Source organism: Ptychodera flava, chromosome 22 (genome assembly GCF_041260155.1).
Source record: "Ptychodera flava strain L36383 chromosome 22, AS_Pfla_20210202, whole genome shotgun sequence".
In the NCBI taxonomy this organism is placed as follows: domain Eukaryota; kingdom Metazoa; phylum Hemichordata; class Enteropneusta; family Ptychoderidae; genus Ptychodera; species Ptychodera flava.
The window spans coordinates 20421539-20447702 of NC_091949.1; the positions used below are offsets into that span (position 1 = coordinate 20421539).

General features: G+C 39.4%; 1 protein-coding gene across 5 annotated transcripts; it reads right to left on the reverse strand.

The window, feature by feature from the left end:
- Positions 1 to 307: 307 nt before the first annotated feature.
- Positions 308 to 24892, reverse strand: LOC139122931 (uncharacterized). 5 transcript variants are annotated; one of them, XM_070688806.1, is made up of 3 exons: positions 24748 to 24892; positions 4716 to 5486; positions 308 to 3825 (listed from the first exon to the last, which is right to left on the reverse strand). In XM_070688806.1, exons 2-3 carry the CDS (start codon positions 5334 to 5336, stop codon positions 3334 to 3336), a joined length of 1113 nt encoding a protein of 370 aa, XP_070544907.1. In that variant the 5' UTR covers positions 5337 to 5486; positions 24748 to 24892; the 3' UTR covers positions 308 to 3333. The 5 variants fall into 5 exon arrangements, with proteins under 5 accessions (XP_070544907.1, XP_070544906.1, XP_070544908.1 ...); XM_070688805.1 differs by lacking the exon at positions 24748 to 24892 and adding an exon at positions 21512 to 21669; XM_070688807.1 differs by lacking the exon at positions 24748 to 24892 and adding an exon at positions 20320 to 20447.
- Between the last annotated feature and the right edge of the window lie 1272 nt (positions 24893 to 26164).

Below are 26164 nucleotides of genomic sequence, written 5' to 3' on the forward strand. Positions count from 1 at the left end.
AATTATCATGTACGAGTTTTTTGTTTGTATCTTTGTTTACTTGTGTCTTTTATAAAAATACATGTCATGCCAAACACACGTCTTTTTCAGATACGTGGAGAACGTTGAATGTTGTTGCCTTTCGAAAATTTCAAATTGTCATGGCATATCTGCAAGAGCCCAATAAATACACTACTAAGTGTGGCCCACAAACTTCATAAATTGTATTTAACGGGATCATCTTGCCCATGTCTTATCGACTAAATGTTTCCAAAGTCAGTCATTTCTATTTTACATAAAATATTTGCACACACATCTCGATCCAATCTGACGGATTTGAATCATAAACTTTATTATCATAGGATGACGTATAATCAATATTGCACGGTTTATTTCTGGGAACATTCTGAACACTCGTAAAGGTCAAATTTCCAAACTGTGATTAAGATCAAACAATTATTCCTCTTTAAAAAGATCTTCATACAATATATTCTATGAGATTGTTCGTACAAAGCAAAATTGTCATAAAATAGAACGATGTTTACCATAAAAAGCCCTGTCCCAACATTGCCCGTCATACATTTAAAACTTAGTAAAACAAATTTCAACGAGTTTTCAAAAAAGGTACCGCGAACATCGGTTATACTGACGACCATAATTCTAGGAAAAAATTCGTGGCGTTTGTGTAACTTTGAATGTTAAAAGGAAGATTTTTAAAAGACTACAAAAACTGCGTATGTTCCGATACGTAAAGTCACCATACATTCTGCCTTTTTTGCTTTCCTCCACGCTCGATATTAAAGGTATACAGTCACCTGTAATCTAAATATGCCCATATATGGTCAAAGGGGCGTTCCTTGGTATTAAAAATGCCGATGTGAGGGCGCTGTTTTTAAAAAGCGGCCACCCGCTTAAAATCTGTGATTGGTTAGATTTTCTCTTTCCATGGTAACTGTGTCAAAATTGGAACAGGTGACAGTATACCATTAAGGGGCCATTGACGTGTGGTTTGCAAAACCCTAGACAGGTCCCCTTTGAACCCTGAGAGCGAAATTTTGGAAACGAAAATCTGCAAAACAGCATTTCCAAATTCGACTTTGGGTTTACCGCAATCACACAAAATTGAAGCAATACGGCAAAAATATCACCAACACCCTGGCCCCATCGTCCGTTCTCTGATGTCTAACAACCCGATGTAATATTTTTAGCACTCTGTCCTATGTTGAAAGTCTTCAAGTTAAAGTTGTTTTCCTAACAAGACACTATAACGTGTTCAGTTGAAACACGAACTACCATGCACAGGCATGTCATAAACCTAGCCTTTCACTCCAATTTCCCGTATGTACGTCACACCAGCCGTACCCATTGACCAAAATCGGCACATTTAATGTTTGGTGTTGAAAAAATTATCATGCAGCTAAATGAATTACAAAACATTTAAAGCCCTACCCCATTTCCTGTGTAGAGGCCACGATGCAATAAAAAGCATTAGGTTGGACTAAACCATAGGAGTAAGACCACAGTCTCTTGGTGGGCTATTCAGCTCTGGGACTATTTACCCCATAGACGAGTGTACAGAAGCGAGAAACAACCCAAGTCTGGAAACAGAATGGCTATAAAAACCACGCCATGTCACATTCCGTGTCCGATTTCACTGTGAAAATTAGCAAGTTCATCTATCATGCAACCGTCGATCGTTCCCTATCATTCTAAAATTTCATACCTGATACTTTATCTGATTCAAAAACGCTCGTTTCGTGTGATTTTCGGCCGAATTCGACGGACACCTCGCCAAAACCTGGGGGTGAGCAACATTCCGGTCACCTCTTGGGTACCTCCACTTTACTGACGTTGGCGCCGCCTACCCATGAGGGATGACTGGAATGTTGCTCACGCTTATGTTTTGGCCAGGTGTCTCTCGAACTCGACCGAAAATCACAGGAAATGAGCATTTTGTAAGCAGATGAAGTATCAGGTATGAATTTTCGTGTGATTTTCGGCCGAGTTCAGAAGACACGTCGCCAAAACATAAGGCATGAACAACCTTCCAGTCACCCCTCATGGGTACGCGGCGCTAACGTCAGTAAAGTGGAGGTGCCCAACGTCCACTGTGAGGTGACCGGAATGTTGCTCACGCTTATGTTTTAGCTACGTGTCCGTCGAATTCGGCCGAAAATCACACGAAACGAGCGTTTGTGAAGCAAATCAAGTACCAGGTATGAATTTTGAGGATGATAGGGAACGGTCGACGGTTACATGATAGATGAACTTGCTACTTTTCACGGTAAAATCGAACGTCGAAGATGACATGGTGGCACAATCCCTATACGAAATAGCCATTTCATTTCCTGACTTGGGTTGTTTCTCGCTTCTGTACACTCGTCTATGGGGTGAATAGTCCCAGAGCTGAATAGCCCACCAAGAGACTGTGGTAAGACGATTTCAGAGGGGATCTCATCGTTGCACAAAATTGGGAGCAAAGCTTTCCTGATGAGCAAAGTCAGATATGGGGACGTAGATGATTAAAACATGCACATAGCGAGGATTAAACTCTTTTTGAACTGTCGTGCGCAAATCTGCACCAATGTACTACGAATGCGCTACAGAAATCGTGAATCTGCATGTCAGGTTTTGTTTTGAAATATTTCTTGTTAGAAAATTTACGAATTGAGATACGGACAACCAGTACTTTACTCTTTCTGCGGGAAACTCCAATAATCGTTTTCGTTGTCGTATTTTTGCACTTCCAAACCTTGGTTGAGGGGCGGGGGAGGGGAAAGGCTTTGAGGTCGGGGAAAGGCTTTGAGGTCCAACGCGATGAATCGCGTCTACCCTGTGCGTATGTTGATTATCAAGGCGCCCTTTAGAGCAATACTCTGCTGGTCGACAATTCAAAGCTCCATTAAAATGAAAGAAAAATTATCTACATGACACATCGTAGAACGCTATATCATTGCAAATTGTCATCGTCAAAAGATAAAAAATTGAAAGACGGATTAAATCTGATAGTTCATCATTATTTTCGTGATTTTAGTTCTTGCTTATCATGAGGTGCCAAACTTTCCTTAGTACACTGGCACACGAAAACGTATGAATGGATTTCAGAGAACGAATGATTTCTTTGGAATCGCGGGCACCTCAAAAACTTGGTTGCCAAAAATATAGCGTCATCGAAAATATGAACATGACGTATTCGCTTGGCAAAATAAAAGCATAAAAAGACTACAGAATTTTAGAATAAATAACACAGTAAAAACGATGCCGCTACCGAGGTTTACATATTTAGTACCGTACAGAAAATAAACTGAGGCATTCGACCTGCTTCTGTTCATAATTCTTCAGGGCTTGTAATGTCTAACTTTTTAGTTCGGCTTTCAACATCGATGCGTTCCCGTTCAACTCTCTCGGAACAGCTACTATCGTATTAGTACTGGGAGTCTCGCCGTTGGTGGCGCTGTCCGCCGGTTTGGGCTTGAATCTCTCGTACATCCAAGAGGATATGAGAATGAAAAATAACGCGCAGACAAACATGAAGTTCAACTTGAAGTTCGCCGGGAAGAGCATGGAACACAATATTGCTGTGAGAAAGATCGCAAATGTTGCCGAGTAGATCTTGGCGATGTTGTCAATGTTTTTGATTATTGCAGCGACAAGAAGGCCTCCAGCGCCCCCTAGCAATATGGTGAGAACCAGGAGCCAGGTGATTGTCATGTTTAAGTTTCCCTGTATCTCCAAAGGTTTGCCACGAGTGACGTAGAGAGCCCAGACGCTGGTCATTAAGACACCATAGAAATACAACTGTATTTGTTGCTCCATGAACGGCCGCCTGTCGTTTTTGAAAAGATACTGAAAAAATTACAGAAAATACAAAAGAATTTGGTCAGTGGTGGCAACGGGAGGAGCTTAAGAATCGGTAGTATGAGAGTATACACAATAAGATTATCTTTGTCATATCCTCATGTTGTACAGCATTGTTAGGATCATTATCAACCCCGTCACCATCATACGTCGTCATCGTCATCATCATCATCATCATCATCATCAACATCACTGCTTGTCACGTCATCATCACCATCATCATAGTTCGGTGCTGAAACTCGGGCAATGGCGTCTACGTTTTTAATATCAGGTTTTTGCGTTACTTAGACTACATCTACACACACTTCTGCTTTAGCATTAATACCTTAAAATCATTCAAATAAACAGTTAATGTGCAACATATTATGACACTACGGGCACGGGCTTCTCAATCAGTCTCTCGGCATTTATCCTTGCCATCATCGATGTTGTTGGCTTTTCAAGACCACATAGTACATTTCACATCAATGTATCCAAGTGGCAGTTTATCAACATTCTATAAAATATTGTCGTTATGATGAAACATTCAATCATCAAGTGCAATGGCCATTTTCACTTCAAATAACTACAACTACAATACCCGCTCATCTAATTAGATTTCGCTCAGATAGTTTTCACTAGGTCATCACGGTCAAAATGTTATAATTTGGAGTAAATCATAAAATTATGCTCCACGGATATATCGGCCGCGGACTACAGTAAACCTCTCGCTATCTTTAGTTAGATTTTTTTGTTATATCAAAGTTTACAGCTTTATGACTTAGCACAACCTGAAAGAGTAAGATCTGAAATACTTGAGCATGTGTTCTGGATCAATCCCTCTTCGGTTCGGTGGAAAAAATGTTATTAACTAGTCGTGAAGCACAAAGCAACCTTACCTCTGTGTAAATGGACGCCGCCGTCGACAATCCTGCGCTTATCAGACTGAGAAAGACTGCCTTGAGAAGGATATATGCGGAGGTTTCGGTCCCTACTTGGGCCGTGGAAGAGCCGGACACCTGCGACAGGCTTATACCAAACATGAGTAGAAGGAGTGCCAGCCATCTCATCGGAGGGACGTCCCTCTTGAAGACGAAACGGTAAATCAGCGCCGTCATGATGACACGCGACTGGATCAGAACATTCCACACCGGCGGAGGGGTGAAGTGGAGGGCGTATAGGAATAGATTGTTGTTGATGCCGTATATAAAAGAAGGCACAGCAAATCTCCATGAAAACTTTATGGTCTTTAAACCCCCCTGATATCCAAAAATTACAAGGCAGGTGGTGAGCTTGACCATTTCAATCAACACCACTATGGTGGACAAGGAGATGGGATATTGTCCGGCATTGTACTCTTTGACACCGTACGTTATCACTTGCTTGGCTACCTCGAAAGCAACGAAGGCGGCACATATGAGTAAGTTCCGTACGGTATTCGATGCTCTCCTCAGAGATGATGAAACATCCTTCTCCTTCTCAAACCGTTCAATGTCCTCTTCGGTCTTAAATGATGCCATCTGGATGAGCCTATCTCCCGGATCGTAATCGGACTCTGTTTCGGATGAATCGAGCAATCCCAACTCTGGTTCCTCCGAAGAAACAACGGACACCGTCTCCAGCTCTTGTCTCTTCTCTTCCGGGTTTCCTCTTTAGATCCTGCCTCGGCGCTGTAAAAGCAATGTGAAAAGTGATGAGTGGTATAATAGGTTGGGAAAAGCAGTCCCTCCGCCAAAATGGACTGTGGAAAAATCAATATTTTCAGTGTTTCTGGCCCGATGAACCCGTAGTGACAGTAGTGTTCAGTTGTTTCTGTGTGGCGATTTTTTTTCCATTTGTATATACACGCTGTGTGAACAATCTGAAAGTTTTGCGGTATTGTCAACAAACCCTCCATGAAGTGGTAACACTCACAGGGTGTTGTGAGCGTCAATATTAGACCGTGTTTGAAAACTTCCAATCACATTGTACTATAAGCGATCGCAAGACAATGGCGAGGCTTTCCTTGCGCACAACAATTTACATTTTTTTTGTTTTGAAATCAGGCGATGATCAACCAAGGTTATTTTTTCCTAGGGAGGAATTCCTGTTCTTTGAACGTTTAAAGAGCCAGTAGCTGTAACGTATTGTTAATTTATTCATCGTTTTTGTTTTGTATGCCAATTGGAAGTGCTTTTCTCCCCAAAAGATGTTGAAACACTCATTATTTAGTTTGTCGACACAGTATCTATACGCGTAAAATGTATTTACATTTGAATTCTCTTCAAGACGAGATTTCACTTGTCAACAGTAAAAAACTGTTCACACATTTGCAGGCTGAGTTGACAAGCTGAATTCTGTACGCTTGGAAAAAAAAACTAAAAAAGTCATCAAAAGTTACAGCTACTGGCCCTTTGATAAACTTTGAACGCAAGTCAACTCTTATAAACACAAATGACAACATTTAAAGGTGTCACTCCCGCCTTCTATGGCCATGTATGGTATCGCCTGTGATTTTTGTAAATAGGTTAAACGTTGTGAGAATCAGTAACTGACCCGGAAACATTGCACCGCCCGCGTCATGCCAGTCTGAAAGCAGTGAAATCATAAAATGGAAAGAGATTTTTCACAGTTTGGTGAAATACGAGGACACGGCACGGTGGCAGTGATCGCGTAATTTGAAGGTGCTATCGCTTGAGGGCGCTTCTGACCCCGCGTCGCTTTCCGCATGCTGTCACTTTGTCCCTCGACAGTACACTTGCTTTGTCAGTGCTGTATGTATGGAACGGCCAAATGACCAAGTGACTTGCACAAAATTTTGTCAAATTTTTGACGGGCTCATTCTCTAGGTATCTAGGAACTAATTAGCAAAGCAAGATATGGCAATCGCTAATAGTTTTGAAGAAGTGTCTTGTGGCCATGTGGCAAAGGTTTAATATAGGCCGATGATATAAACCTAGAATACACACAACAAAATGGACGTACTTTCATCATGGCATTTTTTAATGGAACGAAGGGGTTGACCTTTGATGACCCGCATAGGCGCAACCTACCCCGCTCCGCTACAGATAGCTGGGTTTCCACGGCTAGGTATTGTTTATGACGGTTCCCGATTCCCTTCCGTGGTGTTATTTTCTATGTTCAATGATATTTTTGTTATATGTAACTTAGAGACGAAATGTTGGCCTACGTCAAGGTAGAAGAGACCTCTCTGCTACCTCCATAGCACAATTATAGAGTTGGTCCAGTGTATCGCCGTGCACAACTGGCTCCAGTGGACCATGCAATTTGGACAATGCAATGCTTGAAGGTGAAACTTCTTCACAATCATTGGCAAATAGAACAGTAAATCCGTGTCCATATACATCAATCTGAGTAAGATAAAACTGGCGATACCAGCTCTTTCTGAAGGTCAAAAAGGTCGCCGCTTGTCCATGGGCAATAAGATAGTACAGTGACATCATGCGGCGTTTCTTCCTGTATACGTCAAATACGCATAGCATAGCATAGCATAGCATAGCATTTCAATGCTATGAATATCCCTTCTACATTTTGCACTTATTGCATCTACACTTGCCTTTTGCCAATCTGCGTGTCCCATGCATGGTGCATCGCGGTAATGTCATTCTTTGGGTAGTTGTGCGTGTTTGATTGTAGAATCCGTACGCTACACTGCCTATCGTCGTCGTCTCTGCCGCTCAGCCCGCGACTTGCGGACATGTTCTACGTACGTAGCCACAAACCCACAATGCAGAGATCACTCATGCATGCAAGGTCCAAAGTTCAAACCCTTCATCGGGCATCCGGCAGTTTTAAAAAATATGTATATTTACATTTATGGTGCGTTCGTAAAACAGAGATTGAACTGACAACTGCCTAATATCCGTCGCGATGCAGAGGCTAAATTTACAAACATTTTCTTTTCAAAACGAAACGACTTTATATTACATTTTACATTTTGTAGCTGGAACTTCTCGACAAATTTCATAAATTTGAGAGTGCAAGAAAGTTTATGCAGTATTATTCATATTTATAGGTTCTTTCCTGAGATATGGTTCATCGGGGATAGGAAAATTGAGATTCATTCTTTTTATTTTTTCCATCGAACCAACTTTATAATGTCATGAAATCATGTTGTGGAATACAGTGTATTTAAGTTTGACTTGTCAAACTTGTATTGAATTTGCATAAATTAATTTCCAGACCCGGCTGTGGAGTTGACGATAGTTAGGAATTGGTAGGTTTATTTCATTTTATTGAACACAACAGTGGTACTTTTTACTCGATTTTCTGGATAATGCACAATTTTTATGCCAAATGAATATTCTCAATCGATTATGACTCATTATCAAAAGTGATTTGCATAATGACAACATGTCCATAATACAGTTTGCATAAGTTGACATCTACATTTATGAAATCAACCTTCAATCCATGCAACTCTAGTTACGAAAATATAGCAATGTTGCTTTTTTTAGCTCACATTTGGTGTACCAATGTGAGGTTATCGTATAAGCTGAATCAGTTCATTTGCATCTGATTTGCATGTCTGTATGTCTGTATATTTGTGGGTATGTGCGGATGTATGTCCGTCACACACAAAGGCTCCCATACCGCCAAAGCTACCATCTCAGTATTTGGTGTACAGGTAGATGCAGGGGTTGAGATGTGAATTTGTTGAAATGAACACATCAGTGTCAAAAATGTGCAAATGAGGGAAGAAAAATTGAAATCCTGCAAATGTGCAGGAGGCATGCCAGTGAGAAACAGGCAAACTCCACTGATCTTGACTCATTTCCTGTCATTGTTTATGAACTGTTACATATTAACAGACCAGCTGCAACCATAGACAGTAGATGGGGAAGACCGTTTATACTAAACTAAGAGGGCTTGTTTCTGCTATGCATGTTGCTAAAGTTGACCTCCAGTACCTAAAGTTAGACCTTAATTACTTTTGTCATTCTTGTTTTTCTGGTTTAAATATTTCTTGTTGTTTTTCTGGTTGTACTGTGCAGAAATCATTGCCATAACATCAACGTAGAATTTTCCTCCACTGAACAGATAGAAACAACATTTATTGTTGATCATTGGTAACCCATACTGGTATATACCAATTCTGATCAAATTTAAGCGACACCGTATAATTGCAGTGTTTTTTTATTTTTGCCAGCAGGAGAAAACTGCCAATACATGTATAAGTAATTTACCATGTTCGTCAGTCGTTTAGCGGATTTTGTTTTGCATATGGTATGTATATCAAGGCAACTACATGAACATAAAGGCCAAAGTTGTTGCTGCCTTGCTGAAAAGTAATATGGGTCCCAATGGATCAATCAGTGGGGTGCTGTGAATTTACATTGATAGGACTGACAGTTACAACTTGTTGTTTGCGATGTACATGTACATTTATCATGTAGTACACTCTGTAACGGTTATTTTGATTGGCTAAAACCAATTTGCTGTAGGAATTCATCATTTAGGTTGTATTCACAAATACAGGGGGGAGGGAGCCGGAAGAATTAAGGGAATTTGAGTGTCTTTGGGGTAGTAGAGGGGCATTTGAATGGGTTAGGGTAGTAGAGGGAGATTTGGATGGTTTGGGGTAGTAGAGGGGGATTTAAATGATTTAGGGTAGTACAGGGAGATTTTAATGGTTTGGGGTTGATTGATTGATTGAATTTATTTGGCAATTAAAATAAAACATATAAAATGTACATTTCACATTACTGCCGAGGATAACACAAGAAAGCAATTGATGCTTATTTCCATTATGGTCCTCGATGTTAAAAAATACAAAATGACGGATTGGATTTGACAAGACGGCAATTGTTCTGCTTGATGTATTGGAATACTTTGGGAAAATGTCATGACAATTATGTTTTAGGGTAGTAGAGGGGGATTTAAATGCTTTTGGGTAGTACAGAGAGATTTGAATGGTTTGGGGTAGTAGAGGGGCATTTGAATGGTGTGGGGATAGTAGAGGGAGAATTTAAATTGTTTGCAAATGGTGTGGGGGGATCTGAAAATAATTGTATCCCCTAATTTTTACATTTTCAGATTCCACAGTTTGGTAGGCAGTTCAATAAAATACATTGTTATGTCATCAATGGCTCCAATGTTAATATTGATTAAATAAATTCTGGAATCATTTTATAGCAATTCATGACTTTCATTTTGAAAAACAAATCTAAAATATTATGAATGCCATCGAATTTTGATATGAAAAACAACAAGTAGACCTTGTAACAGGGGACAGAAGCTGGAACTGTTGAAATTTCTTTTCAATATTTATATTCTATGTATCAACTATAGTATCTCGCTATTTCCCTACAGCATGCTGAAATACACAGTATCTGACTTGTCAACAAAGCCTGTCCAACACTATTTGTGTATAGTGTTGTTGATGATTGAATTAGAGTCCAGACTGAAAGTCATCTGCCTACAATACAAATGCACAGTACACATATACAAGCTGTGTTAGTTAGCTGAATACTGGACAGTTCAACATGCTATAGGGAACAGAACAAAGACACCTAGCTGATAAACTGAACAAAAATACTGCAAAAGTTATCAAAGTTAATACAGCTACCGTCATGTCTGTGTATGCCACTGGAATAATGATACTAAGTAAGTAATAGATAACTAAATACAGCAATAAATAAATGGATGTTCATAATAATAACAACAATAACGACAACAACAATAATATCAACAGACAGCCATGTTTGCATTATTTCAGTATATGGGGGAAGGAAAAACAAGTTTTTTGTCAGAAAATTTTTGTCAAATAAAGATCAGAGTGCCTAAATATACAACACAAGAAATCAACAGGTGTCTGTAGCCTTGCCCTGTCTTTTTTACTTTTACAGAAATGCCTGCATACAGCTACAAAACAAGCCAAATTTTCAGACAAATGTCATGTATCAAAAGTACTGTATATAGTCATGTACTACAGCTACTATTAACATTGAGTGTTTTACAGTATCTGGGGCCCTCTCACATACCAGTGGTAAAATTCACTTCTATTCCTATACGGTGACGTGTATTTGTCATTTTGCAACAAATACATTGCCCATAGAGAGTAACCAAGATCTAAATGATGAGGTGCTATATTGAACTTGATATTTTTGTCAACATTTTTAATCTGTGTATAACCATTTTTTCTTAAAACATGTTGAAATGTTTTCACAGCTTATTGACACAGCTTGAGTATGAAAATGTATGTTTATGTAATATTGACATTTCACTCTTGGGCTGCATGGACTGAAAAACTGTACAACTGCCAGCAAAACCAAGTGTACATACACATATGTAGCCTAGGACGACTTGATAAGCTGAATACTGTATATTGCAACATATTACGGTGCACAACAAGAGAGTCGAGTTGATTGTGGAGCAAAAATACTGAAAATTTTAGTTTATTATTGTTGGCTTAAATAGATGTTTTACCATATAATATTGGGGGATTTGAATATTTTTGATCATTTAATGGGGATTTGAAATATCTTTGAGGATACTGAGGGGCATGTACAAATAATTACGATTTCAATTGTGATTTCCCTAATCTTGACGAACCCAGTATTTGTGAATGCAGCCTTAAGACAGTGAAACAGGCACAGATGCAGAACAAGGTGACCTTTGCCCTCTGACTGACATTCCTGTGATTAAGATGACAAACTGATTTTTATATCATTTTTAGTAAGCTTACCATGTGTTACAATACAGTGTTATCATAATATGGGAAACCATGTTAGCCCATATTGGTATAGTTTACTGGGCCATATGCTCAGTGACAAGCCATATATTATATTTGATGTGATATGTGTGTCAACACTCTTTTGCACGACATCTCCAATCACAGTCCATCCATCAACTATGCTCTGATATATATATATCTGGTGCATTGATATACTTGATGAAGTTTTTAGAAGGGACTATAAATTCAAAATCATAGCAAAAATGCATGACTTTGTCAGTCTGGCATAGTCAGTAAAATTTCCATTCAGATTTAAAAACTAAACAAAAATTTACCACAGTACAATGCAGTGTGCTCTAACGCATTGAAAAATCTAAGAGGGATGGCTAATTTACATAAAAATGCATAAGTTGTATATTTTATTGTGGTGGAAATATATTCGGTTGTATGGTTATTTACATATGAAGAGGTTGCTCCTAATACAAAGGGTGGCCCATCCCTCAAAATCCCTTTTGGAGAACCCTGCAGTTGACCCCGTTTTTGGTGCTTTAGTAATAGAATTGAGGATTTCACAAATAAGCAAATTTAACATTATAAATAATCAAATAGAAGTACACTAGTCTGCTTGCATTTATTTTTATCTTATTTCATGCTCTTGCATATGCATGCAAGTATTTTAGGAATGTTTGAAGGCCCCAACCCCTACTCCTCCCCCTACGCCAACCCCTCTAAGGCTACGGATGTGTACCATGTAATCTGATGTGACAAATGGATACACATGCATCGACACCAACTGGTGTTGCTCCAAATTATCATTGGAGGATGGACTGTGAATTAATCTTTGAAAAGTGTGCTGAGTGATGATAGAATTTCACAAAGATTTTGTGTAAGGTAGTGGTATTTATCTATGGAATTATAAAAATTGATGACCCAAAGTCTGATCTAATCTTTAACTATGATTATGTTTAAACTGACTAAATAACTGAAAAAATATGTAAATTCAGTATTTTATTCTACTGTACTTGATTTGAAGACTAAGTTAGCATAGCAAACAGATAACCAATTGCATAAGAAAATGTGAAACCCGTGACTTCAGTTGAACCATAGACCTTAAAAACGGATCCGTTTTAAGGTCTATGGTTGAACTGAATTTCATTAAAAAAAAATTTAACATGAAAAATGTGAACATATTGATTTTGATATCATAGTGTCGGTGAATTATGTTGTGACGAAAATTTTGATGGTTATTTATACCAGGGTGCCAGTTAGAATTTGTGAGGGGAAACAAATTATTTTACTATCACACAAATTAAAAGGTATTTCATGATTTATGTATAGTTTGTTTATGTGTATCCAAGCAACCTATAAATTGTCTGAGTAAAACTACAGTAAACATAAAACGTGGCAACCATAATTGATGCATTTTAACATTCAAATTTTTACCGACAGTTGAGTGTGTTTTTTTATTGGCTGTTTCAAACTGATTTTTTAACTACCACATTGTTGTTGATTGATGTCTGAAATACTTCTCATACTGAAGAAATCAGAAAAGTGTGTGATATTGTATAAACGTGATATGACGTGGACAGAAAGTGATATTGAAGGGTACTTTAAAGCAACATACAAGAAGTGGTACAGTATGTTGGCCAGCCACAAACTGGCAACCTCATACCTGTAAATTGTAATAGACAAAACATGGAGGCCCTTTGGCGGCTTTCTACACTAAAGTTTGTTGCTGTACGATTTCTTGAATATTGCCTGAAGACTATTGATTTATTCATTTACATTCATTATGCAAGTCAGTTAATTTATTTGTTTAAAATGGTTTGACCCATTCTTATCGTCTTCAATTAGGTGCACCTCTGTAGGAAAAAGTGTGCAAAGTTAAAATGAGACAGACAAATTTTGTAAAGGATTTTGGGCAGTTACTTTAAGTTTGTTATATGTACGCATCATCCACATGATTTGCAGTGTACCTTCGTCAGCAACAACCTAGGTACCTACAGACTCTGTGTCAAAGGTCACACCCGATAATGTCTATCACCTGATTACGTCATCTTCTTGCATAGCGTTCATTTCCGGCCATGGCCATTGCAAATCTACATGATACAGTGAATTTGTTGGGACTTGCATGTGATATAACTACAAGTAACGAAGGCAGAAAACAAGAAAAGCAGTCCACGAATTACTGTTGGGAACCATCTAAATATTAAAGTTCTCGGCTGCAACTGTGGTTGACGTTTGACTCCGTGACCCATGGCGGAGAAACTCGTATTGCTTAAACAATAGACGCCATGGCATTGTTTATAACACCTACGTACGCTAGTAATTGATGATACTAATTTGTCTCTGATCATGTGAATATCTCACACAGTCACACTGACGTGCCTAAAACGTGAAGATAGAAGGCTAACTCAAATGATAACCTGTGTAGATAGGGTGTTTGTCAATATCACTCTGTATATTCAAGTAAAACGTCAAGTTAGCAACTTGTGTATTGAATTTGAGCTCCAGTTACATGCCAGTAAACGTCAAGTTAGCGACTTGTGTATTGAATTTGAGCTCCAGTTACATACTGGCATAGACTCACTTTCAAGGGTCGTATTCTGTCCCCGGCTCCTCTATCGCTGTACCCTAAACTACTAAACGGAAATGAAGACCACTGAAGCGAACGCTAAAGTCATCTTGATTCAACTGGAAAAAAATGTTATAAGAGCCAAGACGCGGTGTGTATTAAAAAAGTACATTCTTAATATAAGAAAACATTTCTGTAGTGATATCAAAATATGTCGTTGGGGGCGTTCAAATAAACTGACACGACACACCAGGCCTGATGACACACCGTACGCCTACACCTACACGTACACAGCCTCGTCACTACGAACCTCTCTGAATCCATAATTATGTGAGACCACAGGAACCCAATGACCTTGAACAAACAACATATCTTACCCCTGAATTTCGGACTGTGGCGCGAACGCCATCGTCCCGCCCGTGTCTTGTTGATTTTCTTCTTCGGCCATGGCCAAAGGTGGCGGCCGCGGGCCGTCTGCAGACACCGGCACTACGGCCATGAGTAACGGCCGTGCGCCTGATCAGCTGAGCTGCCGACACCTGACAGCGCCCGCTTGTGATCCTAGTATGTTGACCCCATATTTGCATACAATAACAAGTTGCCGACGCTGTTCGGAAACTCGTATCTAAGGATGGTACAGTACTGGGCGAGATTTTTACACAAGGACCCTTCGAATTTCTCCCCGTAAAATGCGCGGGGTATACTGGCTGTTAGCTCTGCGTGGCCGGTAACACAGCCCTGCCACGCAGAGCTAACTGGCCGTGGCGTAGGACCCAAAGGTATTAGGCCTAAGGGATCGTTCAGTTTTTTCGGCCTGGGGGGCGGTGGATTCATGGGGGGGGGTCACCCTGTTTTTGACTTTGGTGATAGGGGGTCACCATGTTTTTGAAATGCCCAATAGGGGGGTCAGTGTGTTTTTGAATTTTGAAACAGGCTCATCATTGCCTGAAATGATGGTGTCAGCCACAAATTTCATCATTCAGTTGTATTTTTCGGCGCGCCCTTCGGGCGCGTAACTTTAATAATCAGTCATATTTTTCAGCACGCCCAACTTTAACATATCAAGCATACATACATCAGAGATATCTGTATGTTCAATATTTTTCAGCGTGCTCTTCAAGCTCATTACTTTAATATATCAGACATTTTTCAGCATGCCCTTCAGGTGCATGACTTTAATATACAAGGCATATATATCAGAGATTTCAGGATGTTTCGTATTTTTCGGCGCGCCCCCTTTAATAAATCAGAGATATCTTGATGTTTGCTATAATGCTAAGTGAAGGTGTACCGTTATGAAATCTGCATTTCATATGAAAAGGATGACAAATTCCTGATACTTTTCTGTTCTCTCTATGAGAATTCAGTTTGAGAAAGCAACATGCACAAATATTTCACAATATATATTTGATACAGTGACTTATTTTAGAGATAGAAAAATGAAAAGATATCTTTCCTTCTCATTGATGCAATTATTTTCCTTTGTGTCACAGGTTTTCTGTAGAAAGATGCTTTTTTATGAACAAAATAACAGTTAAAAAAGGCAGTTTTTGTCATGATTAGCTGTGCTTTTTATGGTTTCAATGTTACAAGAGAAGGTCCTCTCAGACACTGTACACATCAGATTTGGCTAAAAAGCTCTCTATGGCTCCTCAGGAGATTTAATTGGATGGTTGACAAGTCTTAACACCCATCAAAGTTTTTGATTCACTGATTTTTCCTCTTTGATATTAATGATTGAGATCCATTTCTGTACAACAGTTCAGGACATCTGGTTAAGCATAGAAAGTGTGAATTACATTTGCCTGAGCTCATTCAAAATACAGCTCATTCAAAATGTACTGTATTCAAACTTTAAGATTGACACTTTGAAATTCCTATCTTACAACTGACATTGTCAACAATTTCATTAAAACATAGAATGACTATTTAAAATATCAATATATGTAAAATATATATATATATATATATATATATATATATATATATATACATTATGTCCAAATATATATATATATATATTATGTCATATATATATATATATATATATATATATATATATATATATATATATATATATATATATATATATATATGTATTATGTCCACCTTTTGTTTTACCTATGTCGTGCGCCGGGGGGTCACTCTGTTTTTGAAATTTGGAATAGGGGGGGGTCACCCTGTTTTCAAAATTTGGAATAGGGGGGTCAGCCGCTTTTTGACGTCGGCAAAAAATAATCCACCGGCCCCCCAGGCCGAAGAAACTGACCAGTCCCTAACACATGTAGCGTGAAGCTCTCAAAAGTTTTCACGGTATGATTTCTGTAAACTAGAAATAAGGAATATTAAATACAATAGTTTACGATGAAAAAAATCGTTAATTGCCTGACGGTACACGTAGAGAGGGCGACAGCTGTATGATGTCGTCACAAACTGTATTTGCATATTAGTGCACTACCCACACGAGTGATAAGCTTTCTCCTATCAAACACCACGATCCCGCCGGGCACGATGAGTCTCCCTTTTGCCAAAGGGACAGCCCTTAATCCCTGGTTCTCACATTAGTTCTTGTAAACATTGTGTATTTACGTGGTCTTAGTCCTTGGTTGTCAATTGAAATAGTTATCAGGTTGGTTTATTTGCTTTTAGAAGTTAACAAATGACCTGCCCTGAACAAGTGAGCGACGGACGTTTATCTGCGTCATCCCATGGATGCCATGATCAGCCATTTTCTAACTGTCAAAAAGACTCAAAACAAAGCACGCGGCTTTGCTCTGCATGCTTGTGTTGTTGATGTTTTCATTTCTGCAAACAGCAGTAACAATTCATTGGCTCATCGACTTGTAAAAATATAAATACTGGAATGATACGATACCATGGTATCTGATGAACCTTGAGATGATATGCATCAGCGATATAGAACTATACAGGAAAATCCTGTCGTTGTGAAAAGCTGATCGGAAAACGGCTGATAAAAAAGATAATTTCACTGTTCAGTGATAAAAATAAGGTCTCATTCGGCCCATCGAATGTTTGAACACAGCCTGAGTTATTTCTTCAATCGATCGATATTTTGTAGACTTTGTTTAGCTACAACACATGAAAACACGAGGTAATAACCGCCTATAAATCTCTGCAGTGTAATGGTCGGCCAGCACTCGGGTCTTCCGCCTTCGGCAGATTGCGTCAGCGACTTTGTTCAAGTCTGTGATTTAATTTGTGAACGTGTGAGTGTAGTGAAACGCGATGATTTGTGTTCTGTTTTCATATGAACGTGTGAGTGGGGTGAACGCGATACAAAGGAGTTGCACCCAACCTTGTAGAAACTATTAAACTCACTACTGCGCATGCGGGCAGACACAACGGTAACGCGTCGATACAAGAGAAACTGTTGCAAATTATTATATTTTTTAAAAATTCATCGACTTGAACCAAGCCTAATGGCGTAATGCAATGTGAGGAAATTTGTGAATGGATTTAAGGTAGTGTGCGCCTCGAAACTGAAAGAATTAAACTTTTGCTTTCACTGAAGGGGGGGGGGGGGGGAAGGGGGGGGGGGGGGGGGGGGGGGGGGCGTAGAGAGCGCCCTCGAGCGACGGATCTTTCAGTTTAACTTGTGCTTGACTTTCCTCAAATTCAAGAAACTTTCAACCACTCTCGTTCGAAATCAAGAGCACAAATCAGGGTTCGCCATTAAAGTTTTGCTACTGGCAAAACAAATTACCTAAGATTTACCGATATATGAAATTCAAAATGACTGCCATCCCTGTGTTAACTTGCGTTATTTTGATTTTCACAAAAATAAGATGCTGAAACTTTATTTAATCTTCGATCTTCGAAATGAACCTGGTAGACCAGAAAAGCATTTAAAAAACCAAGAGTCAGAAGATCTGCCCCGTAGGTTGCTTATATCTGTGTAGCTAAGGGGGTTACTTTTGATACTCTGATCGTTGTTGGCTTATTCCTTGTATACAAGGAAAATGTCACTACGGTCCCAGCCAAATTTGCAGGTCCTGAATTCCGGCTTCCTCTCATCATGTTCCTCAAGAATATCTCGAATGGCACATTCTCGTTAACACTCATCGATGTTGAGTACCGCCATGGTAACCAGTCATTATGCCAGTAACTGTTTTTCGACAAACTCGCAGCACACCCGGCTACATCTTCTTCACGCTAGCAGTGCCTGTCTGAAGATACCTTCGTTTATGATAAATACAAACATACCCCCTAAGTGAATGTTGAATCGTACTACAGCTTAGCTTGGGCCCATTACTCCTTAGCCCCTTGCTTAGTTTCCAAAAGATCCTGGCCTGATTGATCTACAGTAACATAGCGTAGGATGTCATATGTGAGAAAGTAATTTCCATTAATCAAAGAGACGAAAAGTCAAATACACATTTTCACAGAAGTTGATATAATTTACTTGTTCTTCATCAGCTAAAGAGAGTTCGACTCTCTCTTCATTCAATGGCATAACAGGTATCTCATAGGACGCCCCCTCCCCCGCCGCAAGGTCGCGACCTCAATTTGGCTGACCCCCAGTGACATTATTCTTTCAACAAGTTCATATCTCTTCTGATAATTTCACATTCTGATACTGAAGAAACATCACATTTTTGCTTCACAAACTTTCTGTAGCCAGCAAATCAACCTTTGGAGTTTACTTGAACTCTAGTAGGCCGCCTTCTTGATCAGGGGAAAAGTGAGTATAATGCCTCATTAATAGAAAACATGGAAAGTTAAGATAACTTCAGTTTCAGTAAAATCATGCATGGGCTTACAGTAATAAACAGAGAGACCGTACCGTATTCTGAAAGTCCACATCGTGAGTTGAGCGTCGTTCCGCAGCGCACAGCAATATTTGATGGCACTGAATTGTCTTCTATTCCCGTAGAAATGCGAAAGAAATGCCCTACTGACAGCGACAGTAAACATCTGGTTACCATAAATTTACATAGTTATTTGCATATTAGAAAGTTATGAAACTCATTTTTGTAGTATATGGATTTATAGTGGAAATCTTGACACCCGTAAGATTGAGAGCGTAAGCCAATTACAGATAGTAAGCTAATCATATCATATCAAGGTGATTTGTTTGAGGCTAGTATCAATCGGCAGCACGCGCTTTCGCAGTATTTTCTAGCTAGTCTTATAATTCGGTCAACCAGCAGAGCGAACGGACACAATCTGTTTACCGCAAGACAGCACACAATGATCTGACTTGTGCCAAGTGACCTTGCGAAATGTCACGGCCTTATCTGTGTTCCGACCATTCTATGCAAAACAGACGCTCTGCATATAACATTGTTCGCCGCTCAATATATACGGTCGACTTATAGGTGACGAGCTGCAGGTTTTGATTAATTGATTTGATATCATAAACAACCATATTAATTATTATGCACCGTTTATCGAATGTTACAAGTCGCTGTGCAGGTCATACGCATATTGAACATAATATGACAGAGCATATCGCTGGGGGCCTTTGGCCGATTGTTGCCAGCAATGAGTCCACATATATAGTTGATCATTAGATGATTATTGACTATGCTAGTGCCTGCGGTATCTATAAAAGTACAGCTTCACACGTAAACATGTTTGCGGGCATTGTATATTTTATCTGCACGAGAAGTACATAAACATCTTAAGATTTTAAAAAAAAAAACAAAACAAAAACATGGTGTCTCTGAAACGTACGGCATATCAAGCAGACCAGTCGTCCGGGTATCTATTGAAGAAAACAAACTCAAGTTGTTAATTGAAACATCGGCTTCAGTTCTTGTGAATAACATGTTTTCCGATTCTTTGCCAAAGTGTTTGTGACGTGTTAAACTGGTTAAGTTCGTCAAACAATGCAGCTCTTTCAATGTCTTTGAACTTCCTGACAAGTGATGCCCGCCCACTATGAAATGACGACGGTCGTCCTCCAAATTGTGACAATCTTGATATTTTTTCGGCAGATCATGATGTCTTTTTCGTAAGCTTATCGTAATTGATCCGAATCACCATGCCAAATGACATTAATTCAGATTTGACATCCGACCAGGCGCTATAAGCACGAATTTGCCAAGTTGCTGCCCAACTGTCCACCCCCCCCCCCCCCACCAATGTTTCATTTCGGCGAAAGCTATACACACTGTGCACTTTATGCTTGTAAGTCACTGTCCTCATGGGGTCATCGGGACAAGTAAACTTACGCAAAATACTTTTCTGAAGTGACACATTGCCCGTAATCATCAACTGATAAAATTACCTCATGCCTTTAAATTAATGTAGTGATCATAGTAGGCGTAAAAGTAATTCCATTTCGCACAACTTCACCATTTTTGCCAAAAACCATGTCGACGCAACAACTGATCCTTCGATGTGTCTTCAATCAATGCACGCATGCGTGAGTTGAACAATAGTTACCAAGGACGCGTGTCCCGAAGATGCTCAGGACGTGCACTGCCGATGTTCAGTTCGTGCTTCAGCCGACTATATACTTCCCCGCGTGTCATCTGATGATAGACCTGTGCTTTACATATACAGGGGCAGCCAAAAAGCTCGTCGTGAAAAAAAGGTATCCTTGAGTGGTTTCATAGCGGACCTATGTTTTCGTTCGCTTCATTTGAGATCGATTCATTCGAGATAGATTTCGATTCATTCTCTTGCTCAGCAAGCAACTCGACAAAATTCAAATGGACCCTTCAAGGAGTGTGATAAGGTTGATTTCGGAGTGTTGCCGGGGAGGGCAAAATAGTTTCGCGAAGAAAGAGAAGTGGGTAGTTAACATCAGCAGACTTTTCTCGTTGGGAGAGAGGACGTTTTCCAAATGGGAAGTGAGATAAGGAGAAAACTAGAGGTCGGGCGGGGGAAATTTTTTCTAATCCCAGCCTCACAGGTTAGTTTCGAACAATATTTAATCCTTCCTCTAAATTTCAATGTCGTTCAAAATACGTAAGAAAATCACATTCACATGGCAAACACATCTGTTTTATCACGGTCCCGCAGCCTGTTTGGCACCTATAATGACAGAAATTGATCGTGCAGATCGTAACGGGAGCCACAGCCCAAAGCGCCGCGAACTCATAACATCCAAATAGCCCGGCAACTAAGGTCGCTAAAAATGTGTATTACATTGATAGTCGCTGTACCCTTTAAAGATTAGAGCACATGTCCAACAGATAAGAGACTGAGCGCGTGCACTCAAATCATGTTACTCACTATCCCCAAATCGGCACGCGTATACGCGCGACAAAGCCAGAGACGAGCAATTTTGTTCGAAAAACCATGATATGATATCATATTAAATATAGCCTGCACAAAGTCTTTGACAGAATCACTGCATTGTAACATGTTCAACAGTATTGGCATGTAGGACACCGTGTAAATCAGTGCGTCCATGTCGCTATAGGACATCGTTTTACGACGCTGGTTGGAACATATATGAATAAAATTCTCACCCAATTGTTCATGATGAGCCGGGCTCTGAAGTAGGATGTATCCCTTCCGAACGCGTGGTGGTCGAAAAACATAGGCCTTCCGGACTCTGGTTTCGTCGCCCCATCTAATTCTAATTCATGGCAATTAGCGTCTCTCTGTGATCATATATTTGTCGTATGAGGTATCCCCCAACCTGCCTGACCTTATTTTGAACTGGTTAAGGTAATTTTTTTCATTCTAGGTTGTAGGGGTGAGTGGTGGTTGGAGGTGATGGGACACTTCACTCGTTTGTTGACTCGACTGCATTTAGGAAGTTTAAGTCTGTTTTTGCGGTATTGAAATTTGCGTTATAGCAACTGCTGTAGAAGTACGAGAATTAAAAATTTGAAATTTACTATACTGGCGAGTGTTTCTACAACTCGTAGTAACACACCCACGATAAAATGGTCTCAACCTCAACGGTTCTGTCAGGTAATGTGTTAACTTCCTATGGTCCGATTTTGATCTTCAGCAGGTTTAGGGTCGATCATGATTTATGGCCTATTGTCCGGGCGTACTGCATCACGTGATATTTGCGTGATTTAATATATAAACATGTTTACCGCGGGCAAAATTCAGAGTATTCGAGATTGTTTTGCACGGCTACATCAAGTTAGCAAAATAAAAAAAGGTATGGTTTTCTTTTTGATTTATATGATTCGACGGTTTTTACAATATCGAACTTTGATCGACTTCACGTTAACTGCTGCTGGCGTGCTTCATTTGCCGTCATCATCATAATAATAATATCATCATCATCACCATCATCACCACCACCATTAAATATGGCTCTGTAAATGGTTATCGCATTATGAGAAACATGCTATCATTTCAAGACACGATACTTGAGTGCATTGTATCTGATAGATTCTCTCCCTCAGCTGACAAATACACCGCCGATAATAGCCAAGCCCAGCTACGTTCACACTACACCAACAAGCGAAGGGTTTGCTGCCCGTAACTGAGGAAAAGCCAATGTTGTACAGAATCACAACATTTCAACAGTTTCCATGTTTCGGTTTCGGTAGTCGATTATATTTTGAATACTCTGAATCATGCTGAACTGATCCATAAAATGTGCTTTCGATATCCGCTTTCTTACAGAGCATGAAAGGCAACGATGACATGGTTTCCTGTATCTATATAAATAATCAAACCGCTATAGTTGCACAGTCGCTTGTTATTAGGTATACGGTCCTAAATAAACATAGTGGTTGTTTTTAGCTACCTTAGACCAGTCATATTTACTGCAGTAAATCATTTGCTCGTGACTAGTGCTTGCTAGTACTTGACTATATAGTCAACATGTCCAACAAACATTATCATATTTGCTACGTGCCATTGTCGAAATGTCTCCCTGTTGACAATGATATGATAATCAAGGAAAGAAATTATTTTAAATATACGAAGATAGTCTCCCAGTGTCCTTCCGTCGCGAATGAGAAATCGCTGCAATCTCAGGCAAAGCTTCGTTTTGCTTTCATTATTTTTTGGTCAAATGCATCATTCTTGAGGAATCTTAAGTTGTATATCATTATGTTTCGTGTACACAAGTCGCAATTCAACAGGCTGAAGGGCACTTTTTCACACTCTAGTGCTGCGTGCACGATCATGGAACGATTGACCTCGTGACCTTCCGCTTAGACCTATGTTGACACGATGATCCTACACCACTGTAAATGGCGGGAAAAGTATGAAACTAAGTAATATCTACTAAAATACAAATAAGATGGAACACTGTCTGACAAATTTTGGTACTATAAGTAACACACGAGCTCTTATAGTGAGATACGTGAGTGTAATGGGAAAAGTGTCATTTTCCGAGAACAAAAGCAGCTTTATGTCTTCTTGTAATATAAAATGAAGTTTTCCAAAAGTGCGTTTTTCCTACAAATTATATCATCATCTTCATGTCGTACGTAACGCCAAGTTTTTACCAAACACATGTCGAACATGAACCTAATAAATGAATTGTCCATTGCAATACGTCAGCTTCTTGATGTAGTATCATAGCGGGCTTCGCTAATGAGACTATGTTGAAATGCTGTTCAAATTTACCTTTCTGAAGAATCCGGGCCAGTTTACTATTTTAATGTCAAGCATGTGAATGTAATACATTATGTGTAATAATACCTATTCGGATTTTAACCACAGTCGTGACCATATAGAAAAAAAAACGACTGAAACAAAATGCAGCTCAGCCAAAATTCGCTACGAACAAGCCTGGGGTCGCTTCTTTTCTACATTCGATATATAAAGGACTGAAATAAGAAGCAGATCAGTTGCTCACTGTTCGACATTACTATGATGAGGAGAAAAGTCCCCTCTTCGGCCAACTTTTAACCTACCTGCCTCCCCTGACGATGACGGATTAAAATGTTTAGTTCATCTCTGTGTGATCTCATTCTGTTCAGCAGATTGTTGAAAATCACTCAATCATTGAATCAATCATCATTGATCAAAGCCTGATTAGTGAAAACAACAATATATTTTGTATCTATACAATATGGCCATTGTTTGACATTTACTTACTATAAATATGCGCCAGAATAATAATGATAATAATAAATAAAATTATTATTATTATTAATATGCGCCAGAGAGGATTCGGATACAGGCTGATACTCCACTTGATTTACAAAGAGAAAGTAATGGCTTTAGCGCCACAATTTGCCGTCCATCAAACTAATGGAGCAGTGCAACAGCTGTATGGAGTAACTCCATTTGGTCATACCGCGCCGTGTCCTTGTACAGTTTCCAGCCCATGAAACCATGCTGCAAAGGCTGATTACCCATTTACGGGAAGGTTTTACAATGAAAGTATACATTATTTCAACCATTGCCGTTCCCCAGCGATGAAGACCCTTTTGGGAAGACTGCAAGCATAGGAAAGGTGATAATAATTGCCCGGTATTTCAGAAACTGTGGCAAATCGTTGATCTTGCCAAGTAGAATATATTTCCCTGGAGAAACACCCTGGACATGCTTTGTCTCGAAATATTTGTTTCAAGAAACCAATTTCGATCTTACCTAAATTTGGTAACGGGAATGACACAAAAGTAAGTCATACAGGTGCATTGAAATCTGGACTGGTGTGAATTCAAATTTAGAATTAAAATAAAGGAGGCCGTAGAATATAATTATCCCAACGTACCGCCAGATCACATCACATACCCGTAGCTGAGAAATCAATGTAGATGATTTGTTGTACACTTACAGATATTTCTCTGTCAAGCCTAGGTGTATCAAGTCTGGATGCTGACACTCAGATGACAGTCCGCCACGTCCACAGTGACAACACCTCGGTTCAACTGTGCGCAAACAAGAACAACTGTCACCAGCCAACGAAACAAGACAACGGCTCAGATTAGTGTATGGCGATATTTTTATAGTGGCACTGATTATTTCAAATGAATGACGGGACATTAATCCCAGCCAAGCTGTCGCAAGTTTGAGTAGTGTGAGTTCACAGAGGTCTCGCGAGAACATCAGTCCCGGGGCAAAGGCCGTCATATTTCTCCGACAGGTGATGCGCGATAGAAGACACATTCTTTTTGCCATTCAAATGAGAGTTGCCCAATATGTATGCATGATCGTTTATCAAAAAGTTTGATCCATCCTTGAAATTTCCGATTAAATTCAAACATTCAGGTACACTTGTACTTTACTGTAATACTTAGAAAGCAAAAACAGGCGGCAAATTATATAGATATCAGCGCATGTCGTGTTACAGGAACGATTTTCAGACTATAAGCTTAGATAGTACGCTTTCTCGCAATTGAGTTTGGGAGTACGGTTTACCAAAATAGACTGCCAGCTTTGGATGGATGGATGGATGGATGGATGGATGGATGGATGGATGCATGCATGGATGCATGCATGCATGCATGCATGCATGCATGCATGCATGCATGCATGCATGTATGTATGTATGTATGTATGTATGTATGTATGTATGTATGTATGTATGTATGTATGTATGTATGTATGTATGTATGTATGTATGTATGTATGTATGTATGTATGTATGTATGTATGTATGTATGTATGTATGTATGTGTGAACATGTAAGTTTGTAATATGACTCTGTTTTATATAATACGTATTTATCCTGCCTGGATATGATATAGACCTACAGTGAATGTAAGTGTCTTTCTCGTTCTATTTTATGGATTTTACACATCACATGACACATACCCCTTAAATACACGGTAGAGAGAACGACGTAAATGTGTTTATTGGAGTCGTTTGCGATGTTGGACCGTGCGCTCTATCCTGGTTTTATCCTTTGAAAGTTTTCAATACGTAGATATGTTATCACAATAGCATTCAAATCTAGGAAATGGACAAGAGATTGCAGTCTAAAATAAACGGTAGGTCAGGAGAACGAACATTGCAGACAATTTAAAGTGAAATAATGTCAATTACTGGTTGAATAAAAGTTGCCAATCATCACTCAGGTAGCCGCTACTCGATTTTTAGGAACTGATGTTGCTAGCACCTTGACTCTCGATAACATGTTTGATGAAACGACAAACCACGAAGATCGATGTAGCGGAACTTTACCTTGTCTGGTTATCCATTACCAGAACACACTGCAATAAAAAGTCCCTTTCGTCACCTCACGTGCCAAT